This window comes from Cryptomeria japonica, chromosome 11, assembly GCF_030272615.1.
Source record: "Cryptomeria japonica chromosome 11, Sugi_1.0, whole genome shotgun sequence".
NCBI lineage: Eukaryota > Viridiplantae > Streptophyta > Pinopsida > Cupressales > Cupressaceae > Cryptomeria > Cryptomeria japonica.
In genome coordinates, this window is record NC_081415.1 from 2,445,030 (window position 1) to 2,458,885 (window position 13,856).

The 13,856-nt window shown below is 35.2% G+C and overlaps 1 protein-coding gene across 2 annotated transcripts; it reads left to right on the plus strand.

The window, feature by feature from the left end:
* The first annotated feature begins 8,826 nt into the window (after nucleotides 1-8,826).
* On the plus strand, nucleotides 8,827-13,208 carry LOC131075213 (putative bidirectional sugar transporter SWEET7d). 2 transcript variants are annotated; one of them, XM_058012043.1, is made up of 7 exons: nucleotides 8,827-8,910; nucleotides 11,791-11,856; nucleotides 11,972-12,008; nucleotides 12,171-12,390; nucleotides 12,483-12,644; nucleotides 12,741-12,860; nucleotides 12,944-13,208. In XM_058012043.1, the coding sequence occupies exons 2-7, from the start codon at nucleotides 11,814-11,816 to the stop codon at nucleotides 13,100-13,102; spliced, it is 741 nt and encodes a 246-aa protein (XP_057868026.1). In that variant the 5' UTR covers nucleotides 8,827-8,910; nucleotides 11,791-11,813; the 3' UTR covers nucleotides 13,103-13,208. The 2 variants fall into 2 exon arrangements, with proteins under 2 accessions (XP_057868026.1, XP_057868027.1); XM_058012044.1 differs by lacking the exon at nucleotides 8,827-8,910 and having other exon boundaries at nucleotides 10,717-11,856.
* Nucleotides 13,209-13,856: the final 648 nt, after the last annotated feature.

Below are 13,856 nucleotides of genomic sequence, written 5' to 3' on the forward strand. Positions count from 1 at the left end.
TTTTGAAATTATCAAGAATGAGGAAGGGATTCAGTATGATGTCATACCATATACATTATCTGATCACCACCCCATTATGATTGGGCTAAAGATAACTAATAGCAAAATTGCCCCACTCGGCCCTAACTTGAGTTTCAGAATGAACACTAGCTTGCTAAGAGATGGTGATCTCAAGTGTGCAATATACCTGGTCAAAATGTTCAATAAATGTGCAAACAACAAGCTATCAAAGATTGAAAGGTGGAACCAAAATATTGAAACCTGGACCTCACTTTGTTAGGTGGTAAGTAAAAAGAAAGCTAAGGATACCAGAGCTAATGAGATGCAATTGCATAATGCATTACAAGTGGCTGAATCAGAACTGCAAGGGGATCCGGACAGTGAAACAAGCACTTATCAACTCATCAGGGCCAAGAATGACCTTAGAAGGATACAAAATCAGAAAATTAAAGGTTGGAGAGCAAGAGCCAAGCTCAACTAGTTAGATGTAGGGGATTGAGGATCCAAGTTTTTCTTCCAACTACTCAAAATGAAACAAGAAAGTGAGAATATTGATTCTATATGGGAGGACAATAAAAATATCTCTGATCCAAAGGAAATTCTAGAATGTTTTGCTCAATACTACAAACAATTGTTTTGTGCAGAACCAGTTAGGAAAGAATAGGACAATGCAAGGAAATTAATCATGTCCTTGGTCCCCAAACTCCTTAATAATGAGGATAGTAAGATTCTTGAGGCTGCAATTTCAAAAAAAGAAATCAAAGAAGCTATAGAGGCCCTCAGTAATGAAAAGTCCCCTGGACCAGATGGGTTCCTAGTAGAATTCTACAATGATACTATTGAATGGATAGTGGATGATCTCCATGAGATATACTCAGAGGCTATTTACAAGGGATCCCTAGGGGAAAATATAAACCAAGGTCTGATCAAACTCCTCCCCAAAGAGGGAGATAGAACCCTTGTTAAAAACTGGAGACCTATTACACTGTTAAATGTATCATATAAGATATTAGCAAAGGTGACAGCAAGTAGATTGGAAAATATTCTACCAAAGATAATCAGTACTACACAAACAGGGTTTGTCAAAGGTCGCTATATTTTAGAGAACTTAATCACATGTTGGGAGTCACTCCATTGGGCTAAAGAAATAGGTCAGAATGGGGCAATGCTACTCATTGACATCGAGAAAGCCTATGATAGAATAGAATGGGAATATATTATTCAGATGCTCTAGACTCTAGGATTCCCCCCTGGGTTCTGTAAACTAGTCAAAACTCTATTGTGTGATGCCAATGCCTCAGTTGAAGTAAATGGAATAAGATCCCCCAAATTTGCACTGTCTGGGTCAATAAGGCAAGGTTGTCCCCTTGCTCCTGCATTGTTTGTCATAGCTGCTGATGCAATGGCCTATTTAATCAAAGACTCCTCTATCACTCCTCCTGTTAGGGGTATATCCTTACATAATCAAAAGGAAATATGTAATGTCCAATTTGCTGATGATACTTCAATGCTAATTAAACTTGACGAAGAGAACCTTACTGCTCTACTAGAAAATATAAATGTTTTTTACCTGGCCTCTGGAAGTAAGATTTCTATGCACAAATCTAACCTACTTGGCTAGGATGACAGACCCCCGGGTTGGCTCACAAAATTCTCCCTCAATTGGTTGGGTCCTTCCCAATTGGTGAAATATCTAGGTATCCCATTCTCTGTTCGTCCAAACCTAAAGGAGATGTGGGAATGGGTAAGGAATAAGATATAGAAGAAACTCTCCAAATGGAATAGGAACTATTTATCTCTGGCTAGAAGATTTCAGGTATGTCAAAAGATCTTCGCATCATATAACATCTATTTCTCTGCTGCCTGGCTCTTCAAGAACTATCAGTTTAACCATATCCAAAAGCAGATAAGGGTATTCCTTTGGTCTGATGGGAAATGGGAGTGGTGTACTATGCACAAATCGTATGGTGAGATGGGACTAAAAGATCTAAGAACTCAAGGGATAGCCCTTGCCTCCAAATGGATTCTCTAAGCCATAGATGGTGAGGAGCCATGGAAAGTCCTAATAAGAAACAATATATCATTCTCAATTCCAAAAAAACCTAAGTGGAAAGGCCTCCCTATGATTGACCTTCTTCTTCGACAAATGGATGTAGCCCCAGCTGGATCAAGGGTCTTCAAATCCCTATGGAAAGCCTGGGAACAGGTGAAACATTTGGTGCAATACAATATGAAGGGATGTAAATAGGGATAGTTCACTAGTGATAGATCTATCTGGTGGAATCTAAGTTATCATGGAAAACCACTAACAGCCCTTCAAGGCTGCTCTGCTCTTAAATGGAACAATATGGGAATTAGACACTTTTCTCAGATTCTGGAAAATGGCCAATTGAGAACATGGGAGGATCTGCAACTTACCCTCACTATTCCGGTTTCCCAACACAGAATCTATAACATGCTTAGGTCTACCTTATCCAATGCTCTTCCCCAACCACTCCTATCTCATTCCCTCTTCTCCTCCTCTGCAATTAGCTAGGTTGATGGCACACCTCTTTCCTCTCTGAAAGCCAAAAACATCTGTGCATCACTCACTGAGGCAGATACCATTTTTCTTCACCTAAATAAATGCTAGGAGCTAGACTGGGAACCTGGGATATGGAAGGACAGATTAGGTAGATTTTGGATGACCCCAAATGAACCAAAGAAATAGTTCTTTGGCTAGAGACTGCTGTTAAATAAACTCCCTCTTAAGGATAAGGAAGGCAACCACCTAAACTGCAAAATTTGTAGAACTCCTGAGACTATGAAACATGTCTTTTTTGACTATCATTTTGCAAAAGAGATCTAGAACTTGTTTGGTTTAAAACTAGATGTTAATTGTGTTGAAATCATTAATGTTGTTTTAGGCTACATTAAGAGCTATAGGAAAACTGCAAATATCTTTTGGTCTTGTTTATCTTTAGAAGTTCTTTGGCTCATTTGGAAATACCATAATGATGATGTCTTTAATAACAACACCAGGCACCTCACTGAGTCTCTTAAGAGACTCATCTTTCATACTGTCTCACTGCAAGTCACTATGGTCATAAGCTAGACTCAGAAAAGTTTGACAAATGGATAAATGAAGGAGCTACCACTGTCTACATCAGAGAGCTATCCCATGGATTCACATGGGAGAGAGATGAACCAGGAAAGGCGGCATTTGAGCAAGCACTCATGGCCTTCATGAGATAGATTGACCGCAGACACCTACATATGGAAATTTCTCGGGAGGAAGCTGACCGGATCCACCAGAACACCTCACACCCTCACAGGCAGGACATTCTTGATGGTTTTATGGAAGTATGGCAAGATGGAGAGAAGGGTTGGGTGGCCTGGATCCCAATAGTGGGAGTTAACTCTTCTCCAGGCTCTGAAATTTCTTTCATTTAGACTATTACTACTCCTTAGATTAGCTGTTTTGTTCATATAATATGATATAATTGTGATTATCATCTCCCCATATGTGGTGATACTCATAGAATTTTAATTTTTTGACGACTGCACCTTCCTTTGGTGCCTTGATACTCGCTATACCCAGATAGTTTTGGTGATTTGTATTGACTTTTTTATATATAATCCAATATATATATATATATATATGATTCATAAATCTGGGACTGCTACACTTCTCTTCTGCTGAAGTTATACTACAATTACATAACCCCTATTTTGAATAGTGTCCCTTGTTCTTTAAATACTTTTTTTGTTGTTACAGCTACATAGATCTCCTTTTGTTTCTGGTATCCTGTTCAAAAAACTGCCCTACCTCCTTTCTTTTTATTTTCTTGCTCTTATAAGTTTCTAGATACTTCTACGTGCTTCCAGCAAAGAGGGAAAAAACAAAAATATATAATTTAATTTAATTTTTAACTTGTTCGTTGTATGCGGATTGGGAATATATTACAATCAATGTTTTTAATCAAAATCTGCCCTGTTTGGAGTAAGGAAGAAGGCACAGGGATGATAAGCTTGATTAGATTCGATGGACAACATTCAATCTACGGAGGAGTGGGTGGGCAGTTGGGGATTAATTTCAACACTCCACCTTAATCACAACTTCCATCTACAATGCCCAAGTTGTCTCGTTGATGCACAAAACTTTATTTTCCTAGTGGTTTTGTGAAGATATCAGCAAATTGGTCTTTTGACTTGCAATGTTCCAAAATTATTTCTTCATTGTTGATCAACTCTCTGATGAAATGATACCTTGTGTGTATATGCTTTCTCCTTTTGTGAAATACAGGATTTTTTGACAATGCTATAGCTGAGTTGTTGTCACAATATATCTTTGTTGCACTTTCTTGTTCATACCTCAATTCTTTCAACATTTTTCTCATCCAAACCACTTGACATGTTGCCCCTGTAGCTGCTACATACTCTGCTTCAGCTGATAAAAGAGTGACTATAGGTTGTTTCTTTGAAGCCCATGATACTACACCTGATCCAAAATGAAAAGCATGGCCTGAAGTGCTCTTCCTATCATCTATGCTGCTAGCACAATCACTATTTGTGTATCCTATTAGCTTAAAATCATTTGACCTTGAGTAAAATATTCCATAATTCTTTGTTCCACTAATATTTTTCAAAATTCTTTTTCCAGCATTCCAATGTGTAACTTTTGGAGACTCCATGAACCTTGAAATGAGACTAACTCCAAACATTATATCCGGCCTTGTGGTTGTTAGATACACAAGACTACCAACAAGTTTCTTATATAAAGTTGAATTTACATTAGCTCCTTTATCATCTTTACTCAACTTTAAACCTGTCACTATTGGTGTTGGTGTTGATTTGCAATTCATCATATTAAACCTCTTCAAAATATCATTTGCATACTTAGATTGTGAAATGAAAATACTTTTATCATTTTGACTTACTTCAATGCCAAGAAAATATCTCATTAAACCCAAATCAGTCATCTCAAATTCTTTTTTCATAGCTGATTTGAACATGTCAATTGAAAGATCACCAGTGAATATCAAGTCATCAACATATAAACAAACAATTATGATCTCACCTTGCTCATTCATCTTGGTATACAATGTAGGCTCATTGATGCACCTATTGAATCCATTTTGTAAAAGATAACTATCAATTCTTCTATACCATGCTCTTGGGGGATGTTTGAGTCCATAAAGTGCCTTCTTGAGCTTGTAAACCTTGTTTTCATGACCCAAAATCTCATATCTGAGTGGCTGCTCCACATAGACTTCTTCTTCTAAAATGCCTTTTAAGAAAGATGATTTCACATCCATTTGATATACTGCGCTCTTTTTTTGAGCTGCTATGGCTAGTATTGTTCTCACAGTGTCTAAGCGGACAACCGACACAAATATCTCATTGTAGTCTACCTCATGTTGTTGTGAATAACCTTTTGCCACCAACCTTGCCTTGTGTTTTTGCACATCTCCATTTGCATTCAATTTTGTTTTGTAAACCCACTTCACTCCTATCACCTCTTCTCCTTGTGGAAGATTAACTAACTCCCATGTTTCATTATTTTCAATTGCATCAATTTCTTCATCCATTGCTTGCACCCATTTTTCTTCCTTAATAGCTTCTTCAAAATGAATTGGATCATCTACATGCGAGTATAAAGCAAAAAGAGAAGTCTGACCTACATTATTTTTACCTTCATTTTTTTCATAAATCTCCTTTAAACTTCTGATTTTTTGTCTCCTCAAGCTTGTTCATGTAGGATTGGACATGTCACTTGTATTTGTTGAATGTGGGCTTGATGGTCCAACACCAAGACTACCAATTGAAGATGGTGTTAATTGCACACTTGATGGAGTATTTTCTTGAGTGTGTGCGGTTGTCCTTACACTTGATGGTGTCATTTGTTGTCCACTTTGTTGATATAAAATCTTCATTTTCTTCTTGTGGTATGTTGGCTGCAATATTGATTGTTTTATCCAAAGTTCCATCCCATGCTTCATCTTCTATGAATTGCACATCTCTGCTAATTATAACCCTTTTGCTGATTGGATAGTATAACTTGTATGCCTTTGAATCATCACTATATCCCACAAATATACATTTTTCTCCTTTGTTGTCCAACTTTCTTCTCAACTCATCTGGCACATGTGCATATGCCACACATCCAAATACTCTCATATGAGAAACATTATGTTTTCTTCCACTCCATGCTTCTTCCGAAATCATTTGATAACACTTTTAGTAGGAGATCTATTAATTATATATGTTGCACATGCTACTACTTCAGCCCAATACTCATTTGACAAATGTTTTGCCTTCAACATGCTTCTTGACATTTCCATTATTGTTCTATTTTTCCTTTCAGCTACACCATTTTGTTGTGGGGTATACCTTGTAATAAATTGTTTGTGGATTCCATGGTCTTTGCAAAATCTTATTAAGTCATTTAAAATGTATTCACCACCTCTATCTGTTCTCAATGCTTTGATGTAATGCCCACTTTCTTTTTCAACAAGACCTTTGAATTGATGAAAATAATCAAACACCTCATGCTTATGTTTTAGAAAGTAGACCCATATCTTTCTTGTGAAGTCATCAATGAATGTCAAGAAGTACTAACTCCCACCAATGGAGGGTGTTTGCATTGGTCCACACAAATCTGAATGAATAATCTCCAATGACTTGTTTGCACGAATTGACTTTCTGGTTGGGAATGATTGTCTATGTTGTTTACCCAAAATGCATCCTTCACATATTCTATTTGGTTTTTCTATTAGTGGCAACCCCTTCACCATTTCCTTGTTATGCAGTAAGTTTAGGTTTCCAAAGTTTAGGTGCCCAAATCTTAGGTGCCATAACCAATTTTCATCTTTAATTTCAGCTTGATAAACTACTTGGGGGACTGCTGCAACTTTTCCTTCATGCACTCGTGGATTCATTGTGTTATGTTCTTGAGAAAACTCTACTTTCAAATCTGGTTTTATCCTTACGGGGGACATTCTATTGCTTGTCATTTGGACTTTTGCTATGAGCTGATTGCTTGGAAATTTGTCTAAAATTGTGCATTCTTTGTTCTTGAAATAGACTCTATACCCCTTTTGAATGAGCTGCCCTATACTCATTAAGTTATGTTTCAGTCCAAGAACAAAATACACATCTGAAATATACTTTTTCTCCCCCATTTTGGTTAGAATGTTGACACTTGCTTTACCCATAACTGAAACTTTGTTGTCATTCCCCAATGTTACATCTGATTTTACACTCTCATCCAAACTAGAAAACATTTCCAAATTTCCAGTCATATGATTGCTACAACCTGAGTCTAAAAACCATATGTCTTTCTCACTTTCTTGTGCAACATTACAAGCTATGAACATGCTATCCTAAGTTTGATTTTCCTTGGTAAAATTTGCACTTCGTTGTCTAGAATCATATTGCTTCTTTCTACATTCATTTATGTAATGCCCAAATTTCTTGCAATAATGACATTGGACTGAGGATTTGTCATACCTTTGGCTTTGGGGCTTATTTTGAGTTGATGTTTGATAGTTAACTCTTCCACTTGAGCTTGATGGGTTGCTACCTCTTCCACTTGAGTTTGATGGGTAGCCTCTTCCACCTCTATATGCATTTCTTCCTCTACCTTTGAAATTTGTTCTTCCCCTACCTCTAATATGGTTGATTGAGACTTGTGTCTTGAATGCATGCTCCAAATTTGAATTTGTTGACCTACTCAGTCTAACACAATAGATTCAAATCTTGTAGGCAAACTTCTCAATATCTTTTCAACCACTCTTCTTTTTTCAAGGTTTTCACCATGAGATCTGATTTGGTTTACCAATCCAATGATTTGAGTGAAAAATGAGTCTATTGTATCTGATTCTTTCATGCAGATGGTCTCAAAATCCCCTTCTTAACATTTGCAACTTAGCTATTTTAACCTTTTCCATTCCTTGATAGGCTGTTTGAAGAATGTCCCATGCTTGCTTGGACTTTGTTGCTGCTTGAATCCTTGGAAAAATGCTTTCATTCACTCCTTGAAAGATGAAGAAGAGGGCTTTTGAATCTTTGTTTTTGTTTTCCTTCAATAAGTCTTTCTCTGCTTGAGTTAATGTATTATATGTTGTTACATCTACTGGTTCTTGGTAGCCATTTTCAACAAACTCCCATAAATCTTGTGCACAAAATAATGTCTTTCATTGTGATTGCCCAGTAATCATATTTTTTCCCATTAAACTGTGGGATTTGCGGAGTTGTCAAACTTGTGCTTGGAGCTTCCATTATAGGCTGTGGAAAAACCCTTCTATCTCTTTGAAAAACTTTCTCAGTCACTTCACTCAATAACCTTTAACCTTCAGCTCTGATACCACTAATGGAATGAGGCAGAGGAAAGAAAAAATAGATAAACACAAAAATAAAGCACACAAATATACTGAGAGTGGTATATATATATATATATATATATATATATATATATATATATATATATATATATATATATATTCAAAAAGTATACAGAAAAAAATATATGATTCATAAATCTGGGACTGCTACACTTCTCTTGTGCTGAAGCTATACTGCAGTTACATAACCCCTGTTCTGAATAGTGTCCCCTGTTCTTTAAATGCATTTGTTTTTGTTACAGCTACATAGATCTTCTGAATAGTGTCACCTGTTCTTTAAATGCATTTGTTTTTGTTACAGCTACATAGATCTCCTTTTGTTTCAGGCATCCTGTTCAAAAAACTGCCCTACCTCCTTTCTTTTTATTTTCTTGCTGTTATAAGTTTCTAGATACTTCTACGTGCTTCCAGCAAAGAGGGAAAAATATATATATATATATAATGGCTGTATGCAGATTGGGAATAAGGCACAGGCACGGTAAGGTTGATTAGATTGGATGGACAACACTCAGTCTACGAGGAGTAGGTGGGCAGTTGGGGATTAATTTCAACACTTTCATGAATTGGATTGTGACTTTCAGACCTTGTTGAAAAAATGAACTTTGTTCTACTTTTAGAAGATAGAAAAGAACCGATTGCTTGCAAACAGTTTTACACAAACTATACATTTGCTCACTGTTGAGACTGGCTATAGGCAATTTGTAACCTTTTTAAGCTCTTTTTAACAAACCCTTTCTAAACACATAGGTGACACACTATACACATGAAACACATGGAACTATCAATTCCATGGAGATTTAGTAAGAAATGATTATTAAAGGGTTTTCTCCAACTAACATGGTTTATAACTCGCTGATTAACAGTCTGTCCCTTGCTAGTAAATTGGACGAAGCAATTAGAATCCGCAGGGAAATGATAGACAAACTAGGAGTTCTTGAGTTTATCACGTACAAAACACTTGTTGATGAACTTTCGAGAGAAGGCAAGAGGCGGGAGGGTAGAAAACTACTGCATGAGTTTTATCAGAAGGATCGTTCTCTGGATGGGATTTCTTATAGGAAATTACTCGATCAAATGCATTCAAGGAGTGAAACAATGGACTGAAAGGGCCGGAAATTTCTTGGTGATTGAAATGACCTTCTGAATCCATTGCCAATTTATTTTCCAAATTAAAGTGCATGTTCAGCTGGAAGAAATAGCAGGTCAGTGGCTTGCCCAATACTTTGTTGCTTAATAAAAGTTTGGTCAGCCTAACATGTGGACTAAAACAACCTACTGCATAAGAAGCCAACAAACCAAAAATGTTTCTTGAACCAGAATGAATTGGAAGTTGCACAAGAGACCAACAAACAACAAATTCCAACTGATGGCCACTACCAATAGTATGTACCTTTTAATCCATCCATGGAAACCTGTAGGAATGCTCCATTGCCATTCTCTCCTATACTGCATGTTCCAGTCCTTAGCAACTGAAGAAAGGGTGACAAACAGAAAGCCAAGTTGAAGAGGAGACCTAAAGCCATCTGTCCCTGCATGTATGCAAAATATGGAAGCATAGACAAGGCACGTGAACTGTTTTACCAATACCACCTGAAAATAAAGAAAATTTCATGAGCCCAATCCAAAAGCATGAGCTAGCCAATAGATTTAAGGAAAATAAAAGTTTAAATCCAAACATTGGGAAATGTTTTTAAATTTTCTGAATTGGCACATTCAATAACTTGAAAGTTTTAGTCGCCCTCTACACTAGCGGCACTATCAAATGAAAGAGAACAAAAAAATTAGCCTATCTTTGATAATATTTTCCTTCGAGATGCTATTGGTCACCATTTTTGTCCTATTTTTGTCCTGTTGAAAATGCACCATCCAATCAAAATTTTAAAAATAAGTTCAAAAGATTCATACATTACAAAACATGGAGATTATTTTTGCCACGCCATTTTCTAGGCCAGATCAATACAAATACTAGTAAGAACAATAGTTGCCTGTCCTACACTCAAGACTAATAATGATGTACGAATCGGTAAGAGCTTTTGGAAATTATTACTTTTTAAATTATATCACACTTGAGCTCCTTTGTCCTTATGTGACACGATTTGGGGAGAATTATTTAATGAGATAAGATGAATGAAATTATAAATAAAAATCTTTTACATGTAATGTAATTTATGTATCTAATCTTTATGTATGTGTGTATAAGATATTGAAACAAGTGAACATTTTTTAATGCTTCATCTATATTTGTTCACATTCAAATTATTAATAATGTGAGGAAATTATTAATGTGAGGAAATCATGTGATGAGATAAAAATAGCTTTAATGATAATTGATTTCAATAATACATATTATGGTCTCTTTAATCAACTTTTCCTTTTGTAATAGTAAAGTGTTTTTTTAAACTTTAATAGCATGAACCACTCCTCCCCTCTACCCTTCCATCTACAAATCTTTGTCTAGTGTTATTAGTGGATTCCTACAATTAGATACATAATTGATTTGAAGCTACCACTGCTCTATTGAGACCTTTGTTGCACAAAAAAATAGTCATTTTCTAAATGAAGGAATGAAAAAGGCAATGGGAACAAAACCTATCTATGGAAAATGGAAAAGTGGAAAGGATGGTAACAATCAAATTCACAAGTAAATGTTTAGGCTGGGATTTTATGGAGGGTGTTTTCTTAAAAAATAGAGTTGGAGTTTGGTGTTTCATGAATTTCTTGATGTATTTCAACTTAAAAATTTAACTTTAATTTGGTGGTCTCATGAATTTTGTATGTGCATAATAAAAACAAATAAAATAAATTTACCTCTTTTTCACTTCCTCAAATTCGCATGCCTAAAAAGTAGGGGCTTCTATTTTTTTAAAAAGATTCCAAACCTGTCTAACTTCATGTCCCCCATGTCCCCATGAGCACCAACTGATTTTTAAAAAAGATGACACATGGCTTCATCAAATCTTTTTTCTTTCCTTTTTAATTTCCTTAAATTTTGCTTTTAAATTTTAGTAAAAAATATTATTAAAAATTTCATTTAAAAGTGTCATTTAAGAAGACTCCTTAAAAATAAACTTTCATTAAGTGTTTTAAACTTTCTATATTTGCTTGTGTCATTAAATCTTATTCACAGTATATAAATATGTGGATAACATCTATTGGCACATGTGGTTAGGATTTATTCAACTTGCCCCATCACAAAGCTCGAATTTGGAATAGGGTTTAGAAAAATTTGGAATAGGTTTTAGAAAAATTTGGAATAGGGTATATTCTGTGAAGAAAGTTTCCCTCTAATCAAGAATGTAACGTACCTGCTGTCCGTTTCTTGCGTTTTTCGAAAGATATGTATTTAATACAGAACAGAAATCACTAATTCTATGCTTTGATCTTAGGGAATTTGGTGTGTTTATAGGGTTTTGAATTTACTTGGAAGAAATGGAGATTGAAGACACAATTCGTACAGTTATCGGTATCATAGGTAACCTGCAACATTTAGTATTACTCTCTTGATTATTTATATGGAAATAAAACAATTTGTGACTGGATGATTTTGTGGTAATAACAATTTGTCACTGCAATATCCTTTTGTGCAGGGAGTGTGACTTCAATTCATATATTTCTCTCTCCAGCGTAACCTTTCTTTTCTTTTCTTTTCTTGTTTTTTTTAAAGTTTCTGTGAAGGATTTCAGGATTTTTTTATGTGAGTCTCTATAGATGTCCTAGCAGTAGATTTGTTTTTTTTTAGATTTTCTAAAAATAATTCATGTTTTTACATTTTTCTAAATGATGTAGCTCAATAATTAACGAGATCTGCAAATGGAGAAGCACGCTACGGTATTCAGGGTTTCAATATCACATGAAGATTCTGATTTGTGCACTGTCGGTTTTGTACGGTTTGCCTTTTGTAAAACCGAATAGCATAATTGTGTCTAACATAAATGGCATAGGTCTTGCCATACATATAATGTACATCACCATGTTTTTGAAATTTTGCAAAGATAAAGAGACAAGGGTGAGTATTTCGTAGGATTCTGTGATATAATTATTTTTAGTGAAGGTCAATTTCATGCAAAGTGGATGATTCATCTTCTGTTTGTATTACAGATGATCAATATGGTGGTGATTGTTCTCATAACTTTGTTTTTGGCGGCTGTTGCGCTTTCCTCTCTTTTGATATTTCATACTGACACAGAGCGATACACAATTGTAGGGGCCATTTGCATTTTCTTTAATGTCTTAATGTGTTCATCTTCATTGAATGTCATGGTAAGAAGGCAGCATTTTTTGCTTTCTTCATGCCGAAAAATTAGCTTTATTGATCATCAGCACTGATAAATATACAATTCCGTAATTTTTATTCAGAGAGCAGTTATTCAAGAGAAGAGTGTGATATATATAAATCCCTACCTGTCTCTTACCGTGCTTGCCAATGGATTAATCTGGATTGCTTATGGAGCCATACACTTTGACATAATTATTGTGGTAAGTATAAATATTGTCAATATTTTCTCCATCTGTTGGATATGTTTTGTTATCATGCTGAGTGTTAAAATGCATGCATGCAGCTTCCAAACGGATTGGAAGCTGGTTTTGCAGCATGTGAGTTGTTTGTCTACGCCGTTTATTACAGTAGAACACAATTTCCTGATGATGATCAGAGAGCCGCCATTGAGATGAACAACTCTGGAGCTGGACTAAAAATTATTAAGGAAAAATTGCATTAAAGAGGCAGGATGTTTTTGTTGAAGTTAATTTGCTTTCAGACTGGATACTTCAAAATTTAGTCCAGATTTTGTAGACAGCTTTGTTGTTTCTAAGGCATGAAATGGGTGAGTATTGAGTATTAAAATGATTGTATATGCTGAATCGAATGGAAATAAGTACATGATGAGTATATTAAGAAGAGATTATTTTATAAATTATTGTGTGATTGATCATTATGTAAATGTAATAATAAGTTTCCAAAAACTGGCTGAATGCCCAATAATATGTGTAAAGTGAGCATGAAAGCTTGATTCCAATTTATAGAACGTACACTACAAAATTAAATAATTTAATGAAATAAATCTTTTCTAATTTATTTTTAACACAATTAAAGGTAATTATATTTAAAGTAATATAGAAGGAGACAATCTTATTTTAAAATTAAATTTAAAGTAATACAAAACGAGACAATCTTTTTTTTCCCGGGAGGTGATTTACAGTGGAAGCAATCATCTGCATAAACACAAAATAATTTGAAAATTTTGTTGCCGTTTGCATGTCGATGAATAAATAACCGTATTTAATCCACTACTATTAATATAATATGAGAAATAAATACAACTGTTAGCAGCATCTATTCTTGCATCTATGATTTAAATATGTGACAGAGGCGTTAAATCTTGTTTGCAAATCTTGCATTTAAATGTGGGCGTGGGTGATATCTTCAAACAAAAATTTTCAATTGATGAGAGCATCTAGAAATCTCTATTGAAA